The 16684-nt window shown below is 46.3% G+C and overlaps 1 protein-coding gene across 2 annotated transcripts in view; it reads right to left on the bottom strand.

The window, feature by feature from the left end:
* TIAM1 (TIAM Rac1 associated GEF 1) overlaps positions 1-16684 on the bottom strand; it is a 198250-nt gene that overhangs the window by 83842 nt on the left and 97724 nt on the right. For both annotated transcript variants that reach the window (XM_032865446.1, XM_032865445.1), the window contains exons 6-8: positions 9434-9658; positions 7444-7629; positions 1407-1553 (exon numbers count right to left, since the gene is read on the bottom strand). In XM_032865446.1, the coding sequence (XP_032721337.1) occupies positions 1407-1553; positions 7444-7629; positions 9434-9658 (558 nt within the window). The remainder of the gene's footprint in view (positions 1-1406; positions 1554-7443; positions 7630-9433; positions 9659-16684) is intronic.

Raw genomic sequence — 16684 nt, 5'->3', positions numbered from 1 at the left:
GTTGGTGAGTTTAGGCAAGAGCCACCAAGTCTCTTGTGTGATTTTTGATGGATGAAATAATGACTTTCCACGGCACCTGGGTGGCTCAGTGGGTTAAGCATCTGCCTTCGTCTCAGGACCAGGATCCTGGGGTCGAGCCCCACTTTGGGCTCCCTGCTCAACGGGGAGTCTGCCTCTCCCTTTGCCCCTCCCCCTGCTCTTTCTTTCTCAAATAAATAAATAAAATCTTAAAAAAAAAAAAAAAAGAAAGAAAGAATGACTCTCCTCTAAACTGTTTTTTCTTCAGATTTACACAGAAGTGAACTCCCTAGTAGTAAACTCGATGTCCTGCCTTCCCCAGAGACCACAGAACAGACCGTAGGGGGTCCTGGCTACCTTATCATTTGCGACTCTGGTTTCCTGCAAATTCCATCAAGGATACAGATAACCCGCATTTAAATGGTGAGCATGGTGGTCAGTGAAGAACGCAGGACATCGGTTTTCAGGATTGACGTCTCTTTTAAACTTCAGTTCTTAAGCCAACTGAAGGCTGGGATTATCAGAACGAATAATGAGGGATCTTTTTATGAAGGTGGTCAGCTGGCTTCTCACTTTGCGTGAGGGTACAGAGTGAATAGGGAATCCTACCATGCCCTCCAAAAATGCTCACTGCTTCCCTTTCCAGCCACCGTCATCCATAAATCCAACACTCTCCTTCGCCTGAAAAGACCAACAACTGTGTTCCTTCAGTCCCTAAAACCCAAATGAATGGTCCTGGAGCCACTCATTTCACAAAACCAAAGGAGGAGGATGACAATGACAATGGGGCAAGGTTCCTAGAAGTGACTCTAGTAGGACGGCAGTCTGGGCGAGAAGGGGTATAAGGGACAAGGGACAGCATCTGACTGTCGGAGGCCTGACCCCCCCACCACTCTTCTTGGTGGTGCCGTTCACCATGTACCGAGATCCCCTTTGAGCCCCAGCATCTGGGCGAAAGGCAAAGGAGCTGCCCATTTAATGTCAACCCCAAAAGGCCAAGGGCAAAGAAACAGTCCAATTTCCCCAGCGGCTGCCTTTGATCCCGCGCCAGAGGCAGCCTAAAAAACTCTGTGCTCAGGTGCCCACTTGGCTTCATCAGCAAGCCTTGTTTTTTTCTCAAGACTCAGGATGAATTGTGCACTTTCAGGAGGTCTGTAATTAACCAGCGTTCGGAAAGGATGCAGGTGGGGAGACAGGAGCCTGGTGATAGACTAAGAGCAGAGTTCAAAGTCAGGCGTACGCATTATCTATTAAAAGTCTAGTGCAAGCAACATTTTTGTGTCAACCAGCCGATATGAAGGACCAGCCAGGATCAATAAAGGCGCACATACACCCTCACAAGGCCCAATGGGAGCTGGCCAGGGAAGCGACCTGGCCCTGCTTCCTACCTGATTGATGCTGGGGCGTCCCTGCTTCTTTTTGGAGGTAGTGTCCAGACCCCAAAGGGAAGAAAACCTGCTCCTCCGCTTGCTGGCAGATCTGGACATGGCCTGAGTACGACGTCTCACTCCAGTTTCACCAGTGCGAGCTGCCACCTGAAAACAGTGAGGAACGACATCAATAAGAGAGAGGTGTCAGGAGTGCTCCCCTGCTCCAAGGGGTCCCCACTACGCCACACCTCCAGGGAGCATCATTCTGCGTGCTGGATGGGACGCTGCCCGATTCATGAATTACTTAATAAAGCCAATGAGATCTTCAAATTCATAGAAATTTTTTTAAAAAGCCAACACTGACCCCATCACCAAAGCATTTCATTTCTGACCCCTATACATGAGGACTTTGAGGGCACTTCGTGGATTTAAGATAGAACTGAAAGGCTGGCAAACTCCATCACGGTCCGAAATCACAGGAAAACAGACAGTAACAGAATGTATAGGTTCTGTTTCCAAGAAGTAGGTGCCCTTCTGGTCACAGGATTGACCTGGAGCAGTAAGTTAAGCTAACTAAGATTCTCCCCGAATGCCACAGAGCTGTTTCTACGTTCTGGAAAAACAGTGCCTGAGCGTCGGGAAAAACAGTGCAAACAGTATGTGCTGGTTCTTGTGATTCCATGTGAAAAATCTAAACTTAACCCACTCTTTCACTGATTTTCTCAGAATTCCATAATTCCCTTCTTAGGGAAGTGACAGCAGTCCCCCAGTATCCTTCTCCCTCTGCCTCAGCTAGAGAAAGTCCCCAGGTAGCTGAGCACATGGCTACCCAGAGTTGACTTCTTTTCCTTTATAGCAGGACATGCACTTGTGGCAAAGTCCTGGACAATGGGAGATAAGCAGAAGGGCCATACCAAGATGCAGGAATCAGCCTCAAGAAGAGGGCAACTTTCCCCTTCTCCTTCACTTCCCTCCTCAACAAAGGAAGGTCCATGCAAACGAGTTAGTCTAGGACATTCAGACAGAACCCTTTCCAAGGACGGCAGGACAATCGGATGGAAGGGACCTGGGTCCGTGAAAGTGGGAAAGCCCCCTTACTGGCCTTACGTGTCCTATGTTTAGGTAAAGGGGGAATAAAAGTTCTGTTTTGTTTTAAAAAAAATAAACAAATAAAGGGAAGCTAAACTTTGTTGAGGTATTTGCCAGATGCCAGCAGCCCAGATAAATATTTCCGAGGGCATCCGCCCCCCGCCCCCACCACCAAGTTTAAATCTGCCTCTGGGACAATGGCTCAAGGAGACACCGCATCTCAGTGAGGACTCCAGAGTTCTTCCCAAGCACAAGCTCAAGCTTGAAGTGTATCCTATGGGTTATAAGCGAAGTCCCAGGAGCTTAAGTGAGGTCTCACTTAGGCCACCCACAGGCTTTCCTTTCATATAAGGGAGTGCCAGGAGATACAGCAAGTCAGACTTGAAATGAAACCTCCCCACCCATTCTTTGTTACTGGAGATGAGTGTTGGAACCTCCTTGTCATAGATTCCCACACGGGCCACTCCCAGGGTGATGACTGCCAACTGGAAGCAGTCTAGGGGATGAAACACCGTTGGGTAACATCGGGGCCCCCCCACCCATTAAGCACGGTGGTTAGAAGGCACACCTCTTTGGGCTTTTAAGTCCCCTAGAAGCTCCATGAGCGGGCTGGCAAAGACATTACAAACAGGAACCCAAACAGCTTCTCTGCATGGGTATCGGGGGAAGGTGTTGGTCCCAAGTGAAAATAGGAAGATGAGATCTTGTGTTTTCCCAGCTTGGCAAAGAAGAAAACCCAGATCCGGGCAGATAAAAATCCCACATCCAACACCACATTACAGAAACAGCTCTAATCTAGGATTATTATGCTCAAGGTGCTGAGGGGGACCAAATAAATAAATAAATAAATAAATCACAAACCAAAAGGCACATGTCTACTTTAAAACAGATAAACATTTTTTCTATTCTCCTCACCTTCTTAAAGGTAAACACAAGTTGTAAAAAGAATAAGCTTATAGTGTGCTCACAAACATCCATGCTCGTGTGACTATTTCAAGGATCAGTTAAGCTTATCGTCACAAAATGAGGCCAAGAACCACTAAATAAATGGTATTAAAGTTAAAAATCCTGGAGGGGGAAAAGCGCCCATTTGGCCTCATATTTATCTACCTCCTTATTAACAGATAAATTCACCTACGGGCGCCTGAGTGGCTCAGTGGGTTAAGCCTCTGTGTTCAGCTCAGGTCATGGTCTCAGGGTCCTGGGATCGAGGCCTGCATTGGGCTCTCTGCTCAGCAAGGAGCCTGCTTCCCCTTCTCTCTGCCTGCCTCTCTGCCTACTTGTGATCTCTCTCTCGCAGTCAAATAAATAAATAAAATCTTAAAAAAAAGAAAAAAGATAAATTCACCTATAGATACATGCACACACACATACAGGCAGCCATATGTAAATATAGGGCTGGTGTATTACCCTGATTATATATTCATATGTACCCTGGTTACTTCCTTGTGGCACACATCAATACTGGATCTACCATATTTAATTGCTTCTTTCTTCTGCATCTCCCCCCACAAGAATATAATCTCCAATAGGAAAAGAACTTTGGGGTCTGCTGCTAGAAACCTGATCACAAAAATAATTGACATATGCCAGGCCTCCCATGTACTTGTTGACTGAATGGAGAAAATAAATAAACCAATGTCACAAAGCAAAAGCAGAGATCCTGCATAACATGGTTCCAACAGTAACTCTTTAGTTTATAATTCTGGAAGAACTGAGCCCAGAAGAGAAACTTCTTTAAAAAAAAAAAAAAAGATTTTATTTATTTGACAGAAAGAGCGCACAAGCAGGGCGAGTAGCAGGCAGAGGGAGAGGGAGAAGCAGGCTCTCTGCTGAGCAGGGAGCCCGATATGAGCCTCAATCCCAGGACCCTGGGATCATGACCTGAGCTGAAGGCAGCCACTTAACTGACTGAGCCACCCACACGCCCCCAGAAGAGAAACTTCTACAATCATAAATATTCTCAGTTACCGGTTGACCAGTTGGTTTAGTCTGTTTAACCAATGGGTGCTTCCCCGAGGGCTCTATTCTAAACTGCCAGGGGCCCTAGAAACTGCTGAACTAAGTACAACCCCCAACACAATCATGACCCAAAACAAGCTCAGGGATTTGGGGGTGAGTAGGGAGGAAGCTGGCAAAAGAACTAGTAGACGAGAGCTCAAGAGTTTCTCAATGATCTTTGCCCAGACAATGCCTCCCTTTGTGGCTAGAACCTGATTACTCTATCATTCTGCTCATCTGTGCAAACAAGAACAATGATAACCTTCTTTCAAAGAGTACAGTGGGGACCCTTCAGTTAATTACTGCAAATCACTGAGCATTATGGGAAGCCCTCCTGGTGAATGGGACTTAAATTGTAGCCCAAATCTCCTTGCCGTCCCCCCCCCACCCCCCTGCCCGGCTGCCCTCACACTTCTTCCTCCCATGTACGCCCCACCTTAAAAGAAGAAGGGAAAAAAAAAAAAAAAAAAAGTCTGGACAAAAGCTAAATTGAAGCCTGTTTCAATCCCAAGGAAAAAAAATTCCCTGGGGTCAAATGACAAGGAGAGGAGGAAAAAAATAAGTCTCCAATAAATCAGACTGTAAAATTCCCTACCCGGGATCTCCTACAGGAACGGGAGCAGCAAACAGGAACAGATACCTGACAGCCTTGCCTAACTGGTTCTGTCTGAAGCAAAACCCCTCATGGAAAAGAGAAGTTTGCAGGGGCACCTAGACAGATGGGCACCCAGATCCACACTGCAGATGCAGCTGTGGAGGAGCAGGGAGGAAACACCAAAGGAAGAGAAAGCTGCACATAAGGAATTAAATATCCTCCTTTGGGGGTACCTGGCTGGCTCAGATGGTTAAGCGTCTGCCTTCGGCTCAGGTCATGATCCTAGGGTCCTGGGATCGAGTACCGCATAGGGCTCCTTGCTCCATAGCAGGAAGCCTGCTTCTCCCTCTCCCACTTCCCCTGCTTGTGTTCCCTCTCTCGTTGTGTCTCTCTCTGTCAAATAACTAAATAAGGTCTTATATATATATATATATACATACATATATATATTCTTTAAAATCACTGATCAGGGACGCCTGAGTGGCTCAGTCGGTTAAGCGTCTGCCTTCGGCTCAGGTCACCATCCCAAAGTCCTAGGATAAGAGTCTCACATCGGGCTCCCTGCTCAGCAGAGAGCCTGTTTCTCCCCCCAACTTGTGCATTAGCTCTCTTTCTCTGCCTCTCTCTACTTTTATTTAAAAAATAAATAAATAAAATAAAATCACTGACCAAAAAGCCTAAGTTACTAACTCTCCCATCTTGAACTGGCCAGACAGTCACAGCCTGCCCATCAAAAGAAAAAGATACACAAATCACAGATAGTGAGGCAGAGGAAATTAGACAGTCGGCAGATAAACTACAGAAGGGTAACAATACAGTGATTTACTTCCTTGTTTCAGAGAAGTCAGCTCTGATGGCTTTGAAGAAAGTAAGGCAAAGAAGTTTTAGGTAGATCGCAGAATTATTTCTTCTAAGAAACCTAATCAAGACCAGGAAAAGGAAAAAGGCCATTTGGATGCTTGGGGTTTAGAATTAATACGGGACCTGCACCATGGATGTCATGAGCTCCCGTAACACAAAAGCCACCTTGACATTCTTGCAATGCAGCCAACAAGAATTTTTATCCCAATTTGGGGTTTTTGTTTGTTTGTTTTGTTTTGTTTTTTTCACAATAGGCAAACTGAGATTTGGTCAAGTTAAAATTGACGTCCAGGTCTCAGAGAAACAGCCCTAGAGCCTCAAACTAAAAACCATTTGCAAGATTAGACATCACAGCATGTTGACCCATCCCTACAAAAAAAAAAAGGAAAGAAAAGAAAAGAAAAAAGGACTTAATAACTATATGGAGAGGTTGTAGCCAGGGAGACCAAGAGAGACTAAGGGATGAGCTGTAATTAGCAGAACAAATCAGGATGCCAGTTTTAATAAGTCCAGAAATTGGTTTAAGACTTCTTTAAAAATGTAAATCTACCCCTAATTATCTGAATGATGACGCTAATCTATTTATAAAGAATACAAACGCCTCTGACTGAATTACAGCTCTGAACACAATTGAAGGGTACAGCTGACACGGCAAGCCAAGAGCAGCACAGCCAAGGTCTTCCAAAGCCGCTTCTGGAACCTGAGCCTTAACATTTAATTCCGCAGCAAATGTGCTAAAGGTGCAGTACATGTTAAGTGGGTGTTGAGCTGGATGGGCTGAAACCGTGTTAGTCGCACAGCAATTTTTGAGAAGAAAGGAGCCAAAAGTACATAAAGCTGTTCGCAATTTAGCAAGCACATAAAATTACAGACTGCAAACACACAACACGACAAGGCAATCTGCCACTCCGGAGGTCAGGGGAACACTCTCCTTCCGGAGCAAATACGTTATGTCGGTCGGGCTGGAAAATCACGGAAGATCTTTACCTTCCTCAAACGCATCAGCTAGTCATGACTGTCCAGAACTGATTTCCAGAATTACAATATTTAAAACTAGAGTGAGAAGGATGATCTCCAACGAGATCTATGCTTACTATATGGTTTATATGATTTTGTGCGTGTGTGTCTAATGCATTTATGTAGGAGAGAGCTCTCCACTTAACATTTCCACGAGGTTAATATCAAAAAATCTGTATTTGGATAAAAACCAGGACACTGCCTAAAGATGACACGACTTATCAACAAACACTACACACAGAAATCTCTTAAGATAATAACTTTCATGTCTTCTTTGCACAGTAATTTAGGGCCCATCAAGACAGGCATTAAGTAATAAATTTCAAAAACAGATTCAAACGAAGATCTGTACCCACCACAGAGGGAGGGGACACGTCAGACATCCACACATAGCAGTAAACTAGAAAAACACAGCCAACACTCTTGTCGAGTCCTGCTCAGGATTAACAGTCAAGATAAATATTTCTTAAACACACCTCAGCTTCTACTCACCAGGGCATGAAAGGATGATACAGAAAAGATCCCAAGACGGCCCATCGCCACTTTTGTTGGTCGGCTTGCAAAAGCAAGTAGCCTTTTGGGGTTTGGCAGCTCCCCACCTTGGAGGCTAGCTAAGTAACAGCGGTAACGAAATAGGTCCATTTGGAACTGTTCAAGGTTTTGCTCCCAAACAAAGATCTACAGTGGTGAAAAGGTGAGTAAAAGCGAAAACAAACGTTAACAACTTCATCCTCTACAAACAGTACAGATCTGTATGTTCTCAAGGTACTGATCACACTTGTAAGGGGTAAACAACAGGTACCCTACATTTCCTAGGGAAAAGCAGCTCAAGTCTTCCTGTTTTCATAACTTAGTGTTTTTTTCCCCCCACAAAGATCTACAGTCATACATCAGTTTGGTAAACAGAAAGTATATGTTAGTTGTTCTGTGTCCTCCAGTTACAGATGTCACATTTGTGAGCCATTCTAGCCCATCAGCTCCAAGCTCTGGGCCACAAATCCAAATGTAGGATTTCTACCACTGGAAAATTCTAGGAAAAGTGAGGCGAATTAAAGATCACAGGCAAAGAGAACAGGAGCTGTTGGGAAGAGGGCATGGCAGACAGTACAGGGTGGAAAGCAGGAAACACTAGAAGGTGAAGACTGAGGCTCTGGAATAGAATTCCAACCACAGGGTATATCCAAGATATGCGTCCTCATTTTTCTTTTCTTTCTTTCTTTTGTATGTGTGTGTGTGTGTGTGTGTGTGTGTGTGTCCTTATTTTTCAAAATGCCAAAGTAATACCTACTTCCTAAGACGGAAGTGATATTTAAAGGAGATCATGCAAGAATGATACTCAGTACAACGTCTGGTGCACAGCGAGGGCTCAGTGATTTTAGCCATGATCTGGATAACGACTAATGGTGGACATGGACTTTTTACTTTGACGTGAAATATAGTGTTAGCGTACGTACATGTCCACAGCACTATTCACAATAGCCAAAAAGTGGAATGAGTCCAAATGTCCACCCATGGACAAACGGATAAACCATGGTGTGTACAAAGATCCACTACAATGTGGAGCAAGCCCAAAACATGACGCAAACAGCAAGAATTCACGCACAAAAGGTCACGTGTTATGTAATTCCGCTTCCACCAAACATCCAAAATGGGTGACTCCATTGAGGCAGACCGCCGGGAGCAGGGGGGAGCAATTTAACAGGAATGGGGCTTCCTTCTGGGGTCAATGACAATGTCTGGCAACAAGACAGAGGTTGTGGGGGCTCAATACTGTGAATGAACGAAATGCCACAGAATTGGACACTTCGAAATGGGTCATTGTATGCCATGTGACTTTCATGTCAATGACAATAAATACCGTGTCAGGTAACAGAGAGCGAGACCCGTGGGACACCACAGGCTGGCCCATGCCATCAACTGCTCAGTGATTTAAATTCACTTACCCACATAATTATTTCCTAAACATTAAGACAAAGCTTCAAAGCATGACTAGATAGCTATCACAGGTGTGGAAACAACTGAGTAGAAGGCAAACGTGTCCTCTGTCTGTCACCTCGCTCAGTCTTTCTTTATACTTCTGCTCAAACACTGCAACACATTTTTTTAAAAGACACTCTACCTTTTCTAAATTGAGGAATCAGGAGTGTGTCCCACCACAGCCGAGCCCCTCATCAACCTGAGCGGGGGAGGGGGGCAAACTGCAGACTCGGCGATTTCACAAATGCCCTAGAAGGAGCGTGGCACCAGTGGGAGTGAGAAGCCTCCTCTGTTAGATTCTTTCCATGTAATATTGCTCCCTCCCACTCAAAACAATCAGCTGGGAACGGTGGGTAAGGGACAGTGACTGTCACAGTAAAGAATTCAGCCACCCGGATGACAGGCTGACAACGACATCACCGATGACCCTGTCATTCCAAGGAGCCCAAGAACTTGGGAGACCTACCACTCCCCCACCCAAGTCCCAATGCAGAAGAACGAGTACCTGGTCCAATATAGTTTTCTTCTTCTTTGAATCGGTGACTGAAGACAGCTGCATCTCGCCCATTTTCTTCATCTTTTCATCCATATCAATCTTCTGTTCCAGTTTTTTGATTTCAGACTTGAGAAGCCGGAGAGTGTCTTCCTTGTGGTGGTGCCTCGCGACGGCCGCTGCGCAGGCGGAGTGGATGGCGGTGATCCAGTTCTCCAGCTCCGTCTGGCTGGTGGTCTATAGGGGGGGTTGGGTAGGGAGGTGGGGGCCGAGAAGAAACAGCCGCCTCTTAGGTTATCAGCAGAGAACCAGCGCATTTCTAGAAAAGCCACGGTCTCGGGAGTCAGGGTGACAGGTCTGCATACATCGTGGGTCAGGCTCACCATCCCGACCTCCCCTTGCAGAGACACTGAAACAAGGTGGTCTTGGGTCAGACACCACACCCACCCCCGGCCCCCAAGAGCTGCGTGGGATAGGAGTCTCTGTGTCTGCTCAGAACTCGCTTGTTGTGACGGAATGAATTTGTCTCCCCCAAATTCAAATGTTGGAATCCTAACCCCACTGTGTGATGGTAGGAGGGGGTGAGGCCTTTGGCAAGTGCTTAGGTCATGCGGATGGAGCCTTCCTGTGGCAGATTAGCGCTCCTATAAAAAGCGGCCAGGGAGCTAACTAGTCCCCTTCTGCCAAGGGAGGACACGCAAGAAGACGCAGTCTCTGAATCAGGAAGCAGGCCTGCCCAGAACTCAACCATGCTCCCACCCTGAGCTGGGACTTCCAGCCTCCGGAAGGTGAGAAATAAAATCTATCGCTTACAAGCCACCCATTTATTTATTTATTTACTTGTCCATTTATGTGAACAGCAGTCCGAATTTAAGACACTATGGAGGGGCGCCTGGGTGGCTCAGTGGGTTTAAAGCCTCTGCTTTCGGCTCAGGTCATGATCCCAGCGTCCTGGGATCGAGCCCCGCATCCGGCTCTCTGCTCAGCAGGGAGCCTGCTTCCTCCTCTCTCTCTGCCTGCCTCTCTGTCTACTTGTGATCTCTCTCTGTCAAATAAATAAATAATAATTTAAAAAAAAAAGACACTATGGAGAGCTTAGTTTCTAGCAAAGAGGGTTGTTCCGAAGCATAGGTCAGTTTTCAGAGACGGCTGGTCAGTTCCAAGGTCGAGAATGAGGCCAAGGAACATCACTGGCCAGGGAACACACCAGCCCTGCCCCCGGTGAGCTGCTGTGACCCAAATCCACAGGCCCCGTGCCAGAGTCAAGCAGCAATGACACAGTTAGGGTTGCGGAAGGAGCTCAAGGCAGCCAGAAGCGGCGTTATGTTCGGGGACACGTGGGAGTTTTCTAGGAAGTGGAGCCACCCAGCAGCGAGGAACGGCTTTTCCCATTCCGTTCTCCTTTAACATGGCCATCCTCCAGCAACAGACAAGCAACTCAAAGCGACTCAAGGGGCTCTGAAAGGTGAAAGTCAGAGAACAGTCTGGGGGAGACAGCTCATTTGCACTAAACCACCATTACAAATACTTCAGGAACTCAGTCAACGAGTATTTCTAAGTGAGGACAGGCTAGAATTTTCCGGGTACCCCCTGAAGCCCGGAGAGGTTTAATAAACACTCGGAAATTAGCTCACTGAAGAAAAAGGTCTTTTCGGCCACTTGAGTACTAAAGTAACAGCCAACATCATTTTTACGCACAGGAACACTGATTTTTCCCCCTCCCTCCCTGATGCATCTTCTTAGTCTCCAAACTTACTGGAGGGATGGCTGGTGAACAAAATTCCAGTCACGGGCCCCCACTGCCTGGTACTCAACCAAACACCGCTCTCAGAGGAGCGGCAGAGCGAAGCAAATGGAATCATCTTGTGGAAACTGAGGGGGAGAAGAGGAGGTAGTGACAGCGGAAATTCGAGGTAAATACGTGGAGGGACCCGCGGGTCTGTAAGGGACATTCACCTTTAAATGCTTAATGTTGCTTCAAACTGTTAAGGTGTATCTCCTCTTAGAAAGTCACTATCTTACATTTTATCTTTATATATTGCTTTCAAGTAACTCCAGAAAAATACAGAGTTTTAGGTCCTCCCATATGTGATAAATGCACCAGGCTTGTTGCTGCCTGGTACAGAGCACAGGGTTTGACCCTTGGAGTCTCTCGGTGCCTCGGCATTAGTGGGTATGTTACCAAGTAGAGTTATTTTTCATCTATCTAACTAACTAACTATCTATCTGTTTGGGAGGGAGCTAAGGAAGGAGGGAGGGAGAAGTTAGCTCAGATAGAAAAACAACTTAATAAGGATTCTTTTCTAAAAGAAAAGCTTTGAGGGGGCGCCTGGGTGGTTCCGTCGGTTGAGCTTTTGCCTTTGGCTCAGGTCATGATTCTAGAACCTTGGGATGGAGGCCCGTGTCAGGATCCCTGCTCATGAGGGAGGCTGCTTTTCCCTCTCCCTTTGCCCCTCCCATGCTCATTCTCTCTCTCTCTCTCTCTCTCTCTCTCTCTCTCTCAAATACATAAAATCTTAAAAAAAAGGAGGGGGGCGCCTGGGTGGCTCAGTTAGTTAAGCAACTGCCTTTGGCTCAGGTCATGATCTGAGGGTCCTGGGATTGAACCCCGCATTAGCCTCTCTGCTCAGCATGAAGGCTGCTTCTCCCTCTCACTCTGCCTCTATGCATGTGCTCTCTCTCTCTCAAATGAGTGAAATCTTTAAAAAAAAAAAAGCTTCCAGGAAGAAAATACCAAATGCAGGCAAAGATATGGTGCAATCAGGATTCCCAGGCTCTGCCGGCTGCTGCTGGATGGAACTATATCACCGGTATAAGTGCTCTGGAAAGTTGCTGGACGTTACCTAAAAGAAGCTAAGTACGTGCATGCCTTGTGACCCCAAAAATACAATCCCGGGTATACACTCAATGAAAATGCATCCACACGCTCACCAGAACATCTATACCAAAATGTTTACAGCAGCATCATCTGCAATGGGCCAAACTGGAAACCACCCGAACACCCACCCACGGCAGAATGGATACGTAACGTGAGGTATGATCACACGATGAAGTACACTACAGCATGGAGAACTTAAGACCACAACGTGAATACACCTCACACACGTAACCCTGAGGACAAGCTGCCAGACATACAAGAATAGAGACTACGATTCTCGTGGTCTAAAGCACAAACACAGACAAAACCGGATGTACTGCTACAAGTCAGAAGAGGAGAGCTTTGGTGGGAGTTGGGGAGGGAGAAGCAGCTGGAAGGAACCATGAAGTGGGTGTCTGGGGCACTGACCATGTTCAGCTCCCTGGTCAGGGTGCTGGTTACACATGCGTACGACATGGGGCTATGAGCTTTTGAAATGCCATAAAAATGTGTACTTTCCTGTGTAGAAATTATACTTTAATAGCAAGTTTACAAAAAAAAAAAACATTCTAAGATTCAGTACCCTAAATTTACACAGAATTTTTCTGTGACTGTCCTAAAAATAATAGATTTCAGGTTTCACTTTTCCTTTAAAAGTTGTCCCTAGAAGATTGCAAGGGAAGCTCCAAGCAGCCTGATCCTCTCAACGGGGCCCCGGTCATCGGATAAGCAGCTGCCTCCTTGAGCTGAAGCATGTGTTTTCCTTCGTGTGTGCAGCTCAGGGGACGCAGGGAGCACTCAGACTTTAGGGGAGCTGGCGTTTTCACCTATTCAAAAGGACACCGCTGGGAGCGTCTCAGCACGTGCCATGAGGAGAGGCTCCGATCGTCTGCTGTAGAAACACCTGGCACATCAACGATGCTTGCTGTGAGGGGGGCATCTGTCTCCCCCAGAGGCTCCTCAGCCACCTCCCGCCTCCGTGAGAAACCCCCACCCCCAGGCACCTCCCACCTCACCCCATGGAGCAAGAAAAGGAAACCTACACGCCTGATAGCAGATCTGAAGAATTAATGGTTAAGATCTCCAACCGCCTGATACAGCCTCTGCTAATTTAAGTTAGAGATTTAAAATTTTTTAAATAAAAAACATTCCCCTAGAAGGGGCCCAGGTGCACTTTACAGATGGGGAAACCAAAACCCAGAAAAAGTTGGGTGTAACACAGGAATTTATTACAAACCTTGATCTTGACCAATCCCGTGCTGAAAATCATTTTGTTACATGCCACGCTGCTCCTGAACCCCTACTTCTCATTGTTTCCTCCGAACCCGGCCCCCTGTGGTGTCATTCGTGTTGCAATTGGAACATTTTGAGCTCTCCCTGGGCACAGGAGGATGGAACCTTCCTGCTCCCTTTCAAGTTCAGTGTGGCCAAGTCATGGCTTCGGCCAATGAATGTGAGGAGAAGGGACATGTGTCATCACTAAACACAATCCCGATTCACTCCCATTCTGGTCCCTCTGCTTACAGTCATGGAAGCCATGTGTCAGGATGAACCTCCTGTCAGCCTGGGTTCCAGAGGGTCCGGGACAAATACGGCCTCAGACCAGTATCTGTCAGACACGTGGCGGAATGAAAAGGAGATATGAGGGCTGCACCTTCCTACAGAATAATCTTACCATCCTGACTGATACAAGTGAAAATCCCACTTCAATGCTTCTCGAAGAGTCTATGTAACACACTTTAAACCACAAGGAGAGCCATAATCTGATAGGCTCTATACAACAACAGCCTTTTCCTCTCTTTAATGAAAGCAGGGCCCCTTCTTCCCTCCACCTTTGAGGGTCTCTGCCAAACTCAGGCAAGGGCAACGCACCCCCTATTCTGATGCCAGAGAGTTTATGTCTGCATCCCCGTTAGGAAGTGGAAGCACCTGGCTGGCTCGATCGATGGAGCACGCGCGATTCTCGATCTCGGGGTTCTAAGTTTGAGCCCCAGGCTAGGTGCAGAGATTACTTAAAAAAAAAAGAAGTGGAAAGAAAGACCCATACTAGCCGAGAAGCGAAGGAGCCTTTGAAAGATGTATATTTAAATTTGGCAGAGCAGCTATCCTGAAATTTATTTAAAGAAAGAAAGATGGTCGTTGCCAGGGGTTCGGGGAGGAGGGGAGCGGGAGCTCGTGTTCCAAGTTTCAGGTCTGCAAGATGAGAGGAGTCTGCAGATGGACGGCGGCGACGGACACACCCCAATGTGAACGTACTTAACGCCACCAAATGTCAACGCACTTATAGACAGTTAAGAAGCTATGTCATGTGTACTTGACTGCAATTAAGACTTTGAGAAATACACAAGGGCGCCTGGGTGGCTCAGTTGATTAGGCATCTGCCTTTAGCTCAGGTCATGATCCCGGAGTCCTGGGATCAAGTCCCAAGTCAGGCTCCCCCTGCTCTGTGGTGAGCCTACTTCTCCCTCTCCCTCTGCCTGCCACTGCCCCTGCTTGTGCGCACTTGCACTCTCTCTCTCTCTCTGTGCCAAATAAATAAATAAAATCTTCAAAAAACAAATACACAAAAGCACCAAGCCCCACAGCCTAGAGAAAGAGAGAGAGACAAGTTTGCCTACAGCTTTACGGAAAATGTATCCATCAGGCATTTTAACCATTAAGTATGCCTCGAGCCTCCAAGCTTCTCCGGAACTGTCGGTGGCTGAAGGCAGTTAGAGAAAACTTCCGCTCCTGCTGTCCCGTCTCAACAACATAGCAGTCTCTGCCTTTCTCTATCACTCAGCTGAGTCTATTTCTAAGAGGCACAGTTCCCTAAACCAGCTTTGTGAAAGGGCCGGTCCATTCCCAGGGGCACACCCAGAGCTATGTGTCCAGGAGAGGGAGGGCTAGGCCCACCCTGACTGATGTCAACATCGAGTTAAGCAGAAAAACTCTGTTAACAGTTCCTGGCAGTCTGCAGAGCTGGTCATGGCAGACCACTAACTTGATAGACTGTTTCCTAGGACTTAAAATCTGACATGCTAAAAAAAGCTTTTCAAAGCTGCTACCTTTGCATTGCCTTCTTGAAGCAGGCAAGTTTGATTAGGGACATTAGGTCCACTCAAGGGCCCTCTGTCGGAATCCAGGGGTCAAAGGGCAGGAAGGAGAGACACCCCCCCACCCCCACTCCTGTCACCATGGTTGTGATTTCCTCCATACCTATCTGCTTCCATTAAACAAACAGCAGCAGACAGGTAGCAAAACTGAATTTCATGATTCTTCCTTTGCCCTCTGGAGATGCTATAAATACTGTACAAAGTTCAGTGAAGGGAATAAGCAAAGTTCTTGCCAACAGAGGAATATAATCAGCAAAAAATGCATTTTGCATAAGAGCCCCTTTGAGTGCGGAGTTAAGATGAAGCTCAGGGCTTCATTATGTACTTAAATAGCTCCAGCTTCAATTACCCAACTGAATGGAGGATACTCAGTGATTTCAGATAATCAATGGTTTACGTGAGTGGCAGGAAAAGGGAAATTCATTTTAAACGAGAGAAATACTAGGGAATATATGCCAGATCTAGGAAACTAAAATTTCAGATAATCTGAGTTTATAGAGGCACGAGAATAATTGTCAAGTAGGTTGAACTTCTTTTTTTCCATTTAAAAAGAACCAAGAAAAGGGGAATAAAGTTAGGTGTTTTTAAGAGGTTGGCAGGGAATGAAGTTCCTGTGTGAATTTTGAAAGTCTTTATTTTTTTCTATTTTTTAATCTTATTTATAGAAGACTTAAATAAGCTGTCATTTTTAAAATTTCCTTAAGTAATAAAAAGGGGCTCAAATCCAAGACCCCAGGATCAAGAGTAACATGCTCTACGGACTGAGCCAGCCAGCTGTCCCAGTATCCCAGTATCATCTTTACCATCTGCAAAGAGAACTTAATATGAGGCTCTCCTCGTCCACTGCACAAAGTCATAAAACTGGGTACCACCCCCCACCTCGTACTTCCTCCTCTCCCTACCCCCTCACCCACCTAAGGTAAATTCTTCGGAGAGGAGAGGGTCCAGACTCTAGGAAGACAAGCACAAAAGGAGGAACTGTTTACTGCAAATAGGAATCAATGGAAGGCTGTCCAGTAGATGCAAGGGCAGGAGTCATCTCTGGCAAAACCGAGGAGCTCCACAGAAAAGACCAACAAATACTGTCAAACGGACACCCCCAACAAAAAGGCCTTACCATCTGTTCCTGCTGTAAAAGCCCCCCATAGATGGCACAAACAATATCCGAGCAGTTTTTTAGTACCTCACATTTAAACATGATCAGATAATCAAGGACCACCAGACATTTGATGAACGCCTCTAGCATGAAAGCCAGAGACCAAAGCGCACAGAAGCCAATGTATCTCGAAGAAGGAGAAATAATGCATGAAG

Source organism: Lontra canadensis, unplaced genomic scaffold (assembly GCF_010015895.1).
Source record: "Lontra canadensis isolate GAN:19392208 unplaced genomic scaffold, GSC_riverotter_1.0 scaffold29, whole genome shotgun sequence".
Lineage (NCBI taxonomy): Eukaryota > Metazoa > Chordata > Mammalia > Carnivora > Mustelidae > Lontra > Lontra canadensis.
The sequence above is the reverse complement of the archived record's forward strand: the minus strand, read 5'-3'. Positions and strand labels throughout refer to the sequence as shown.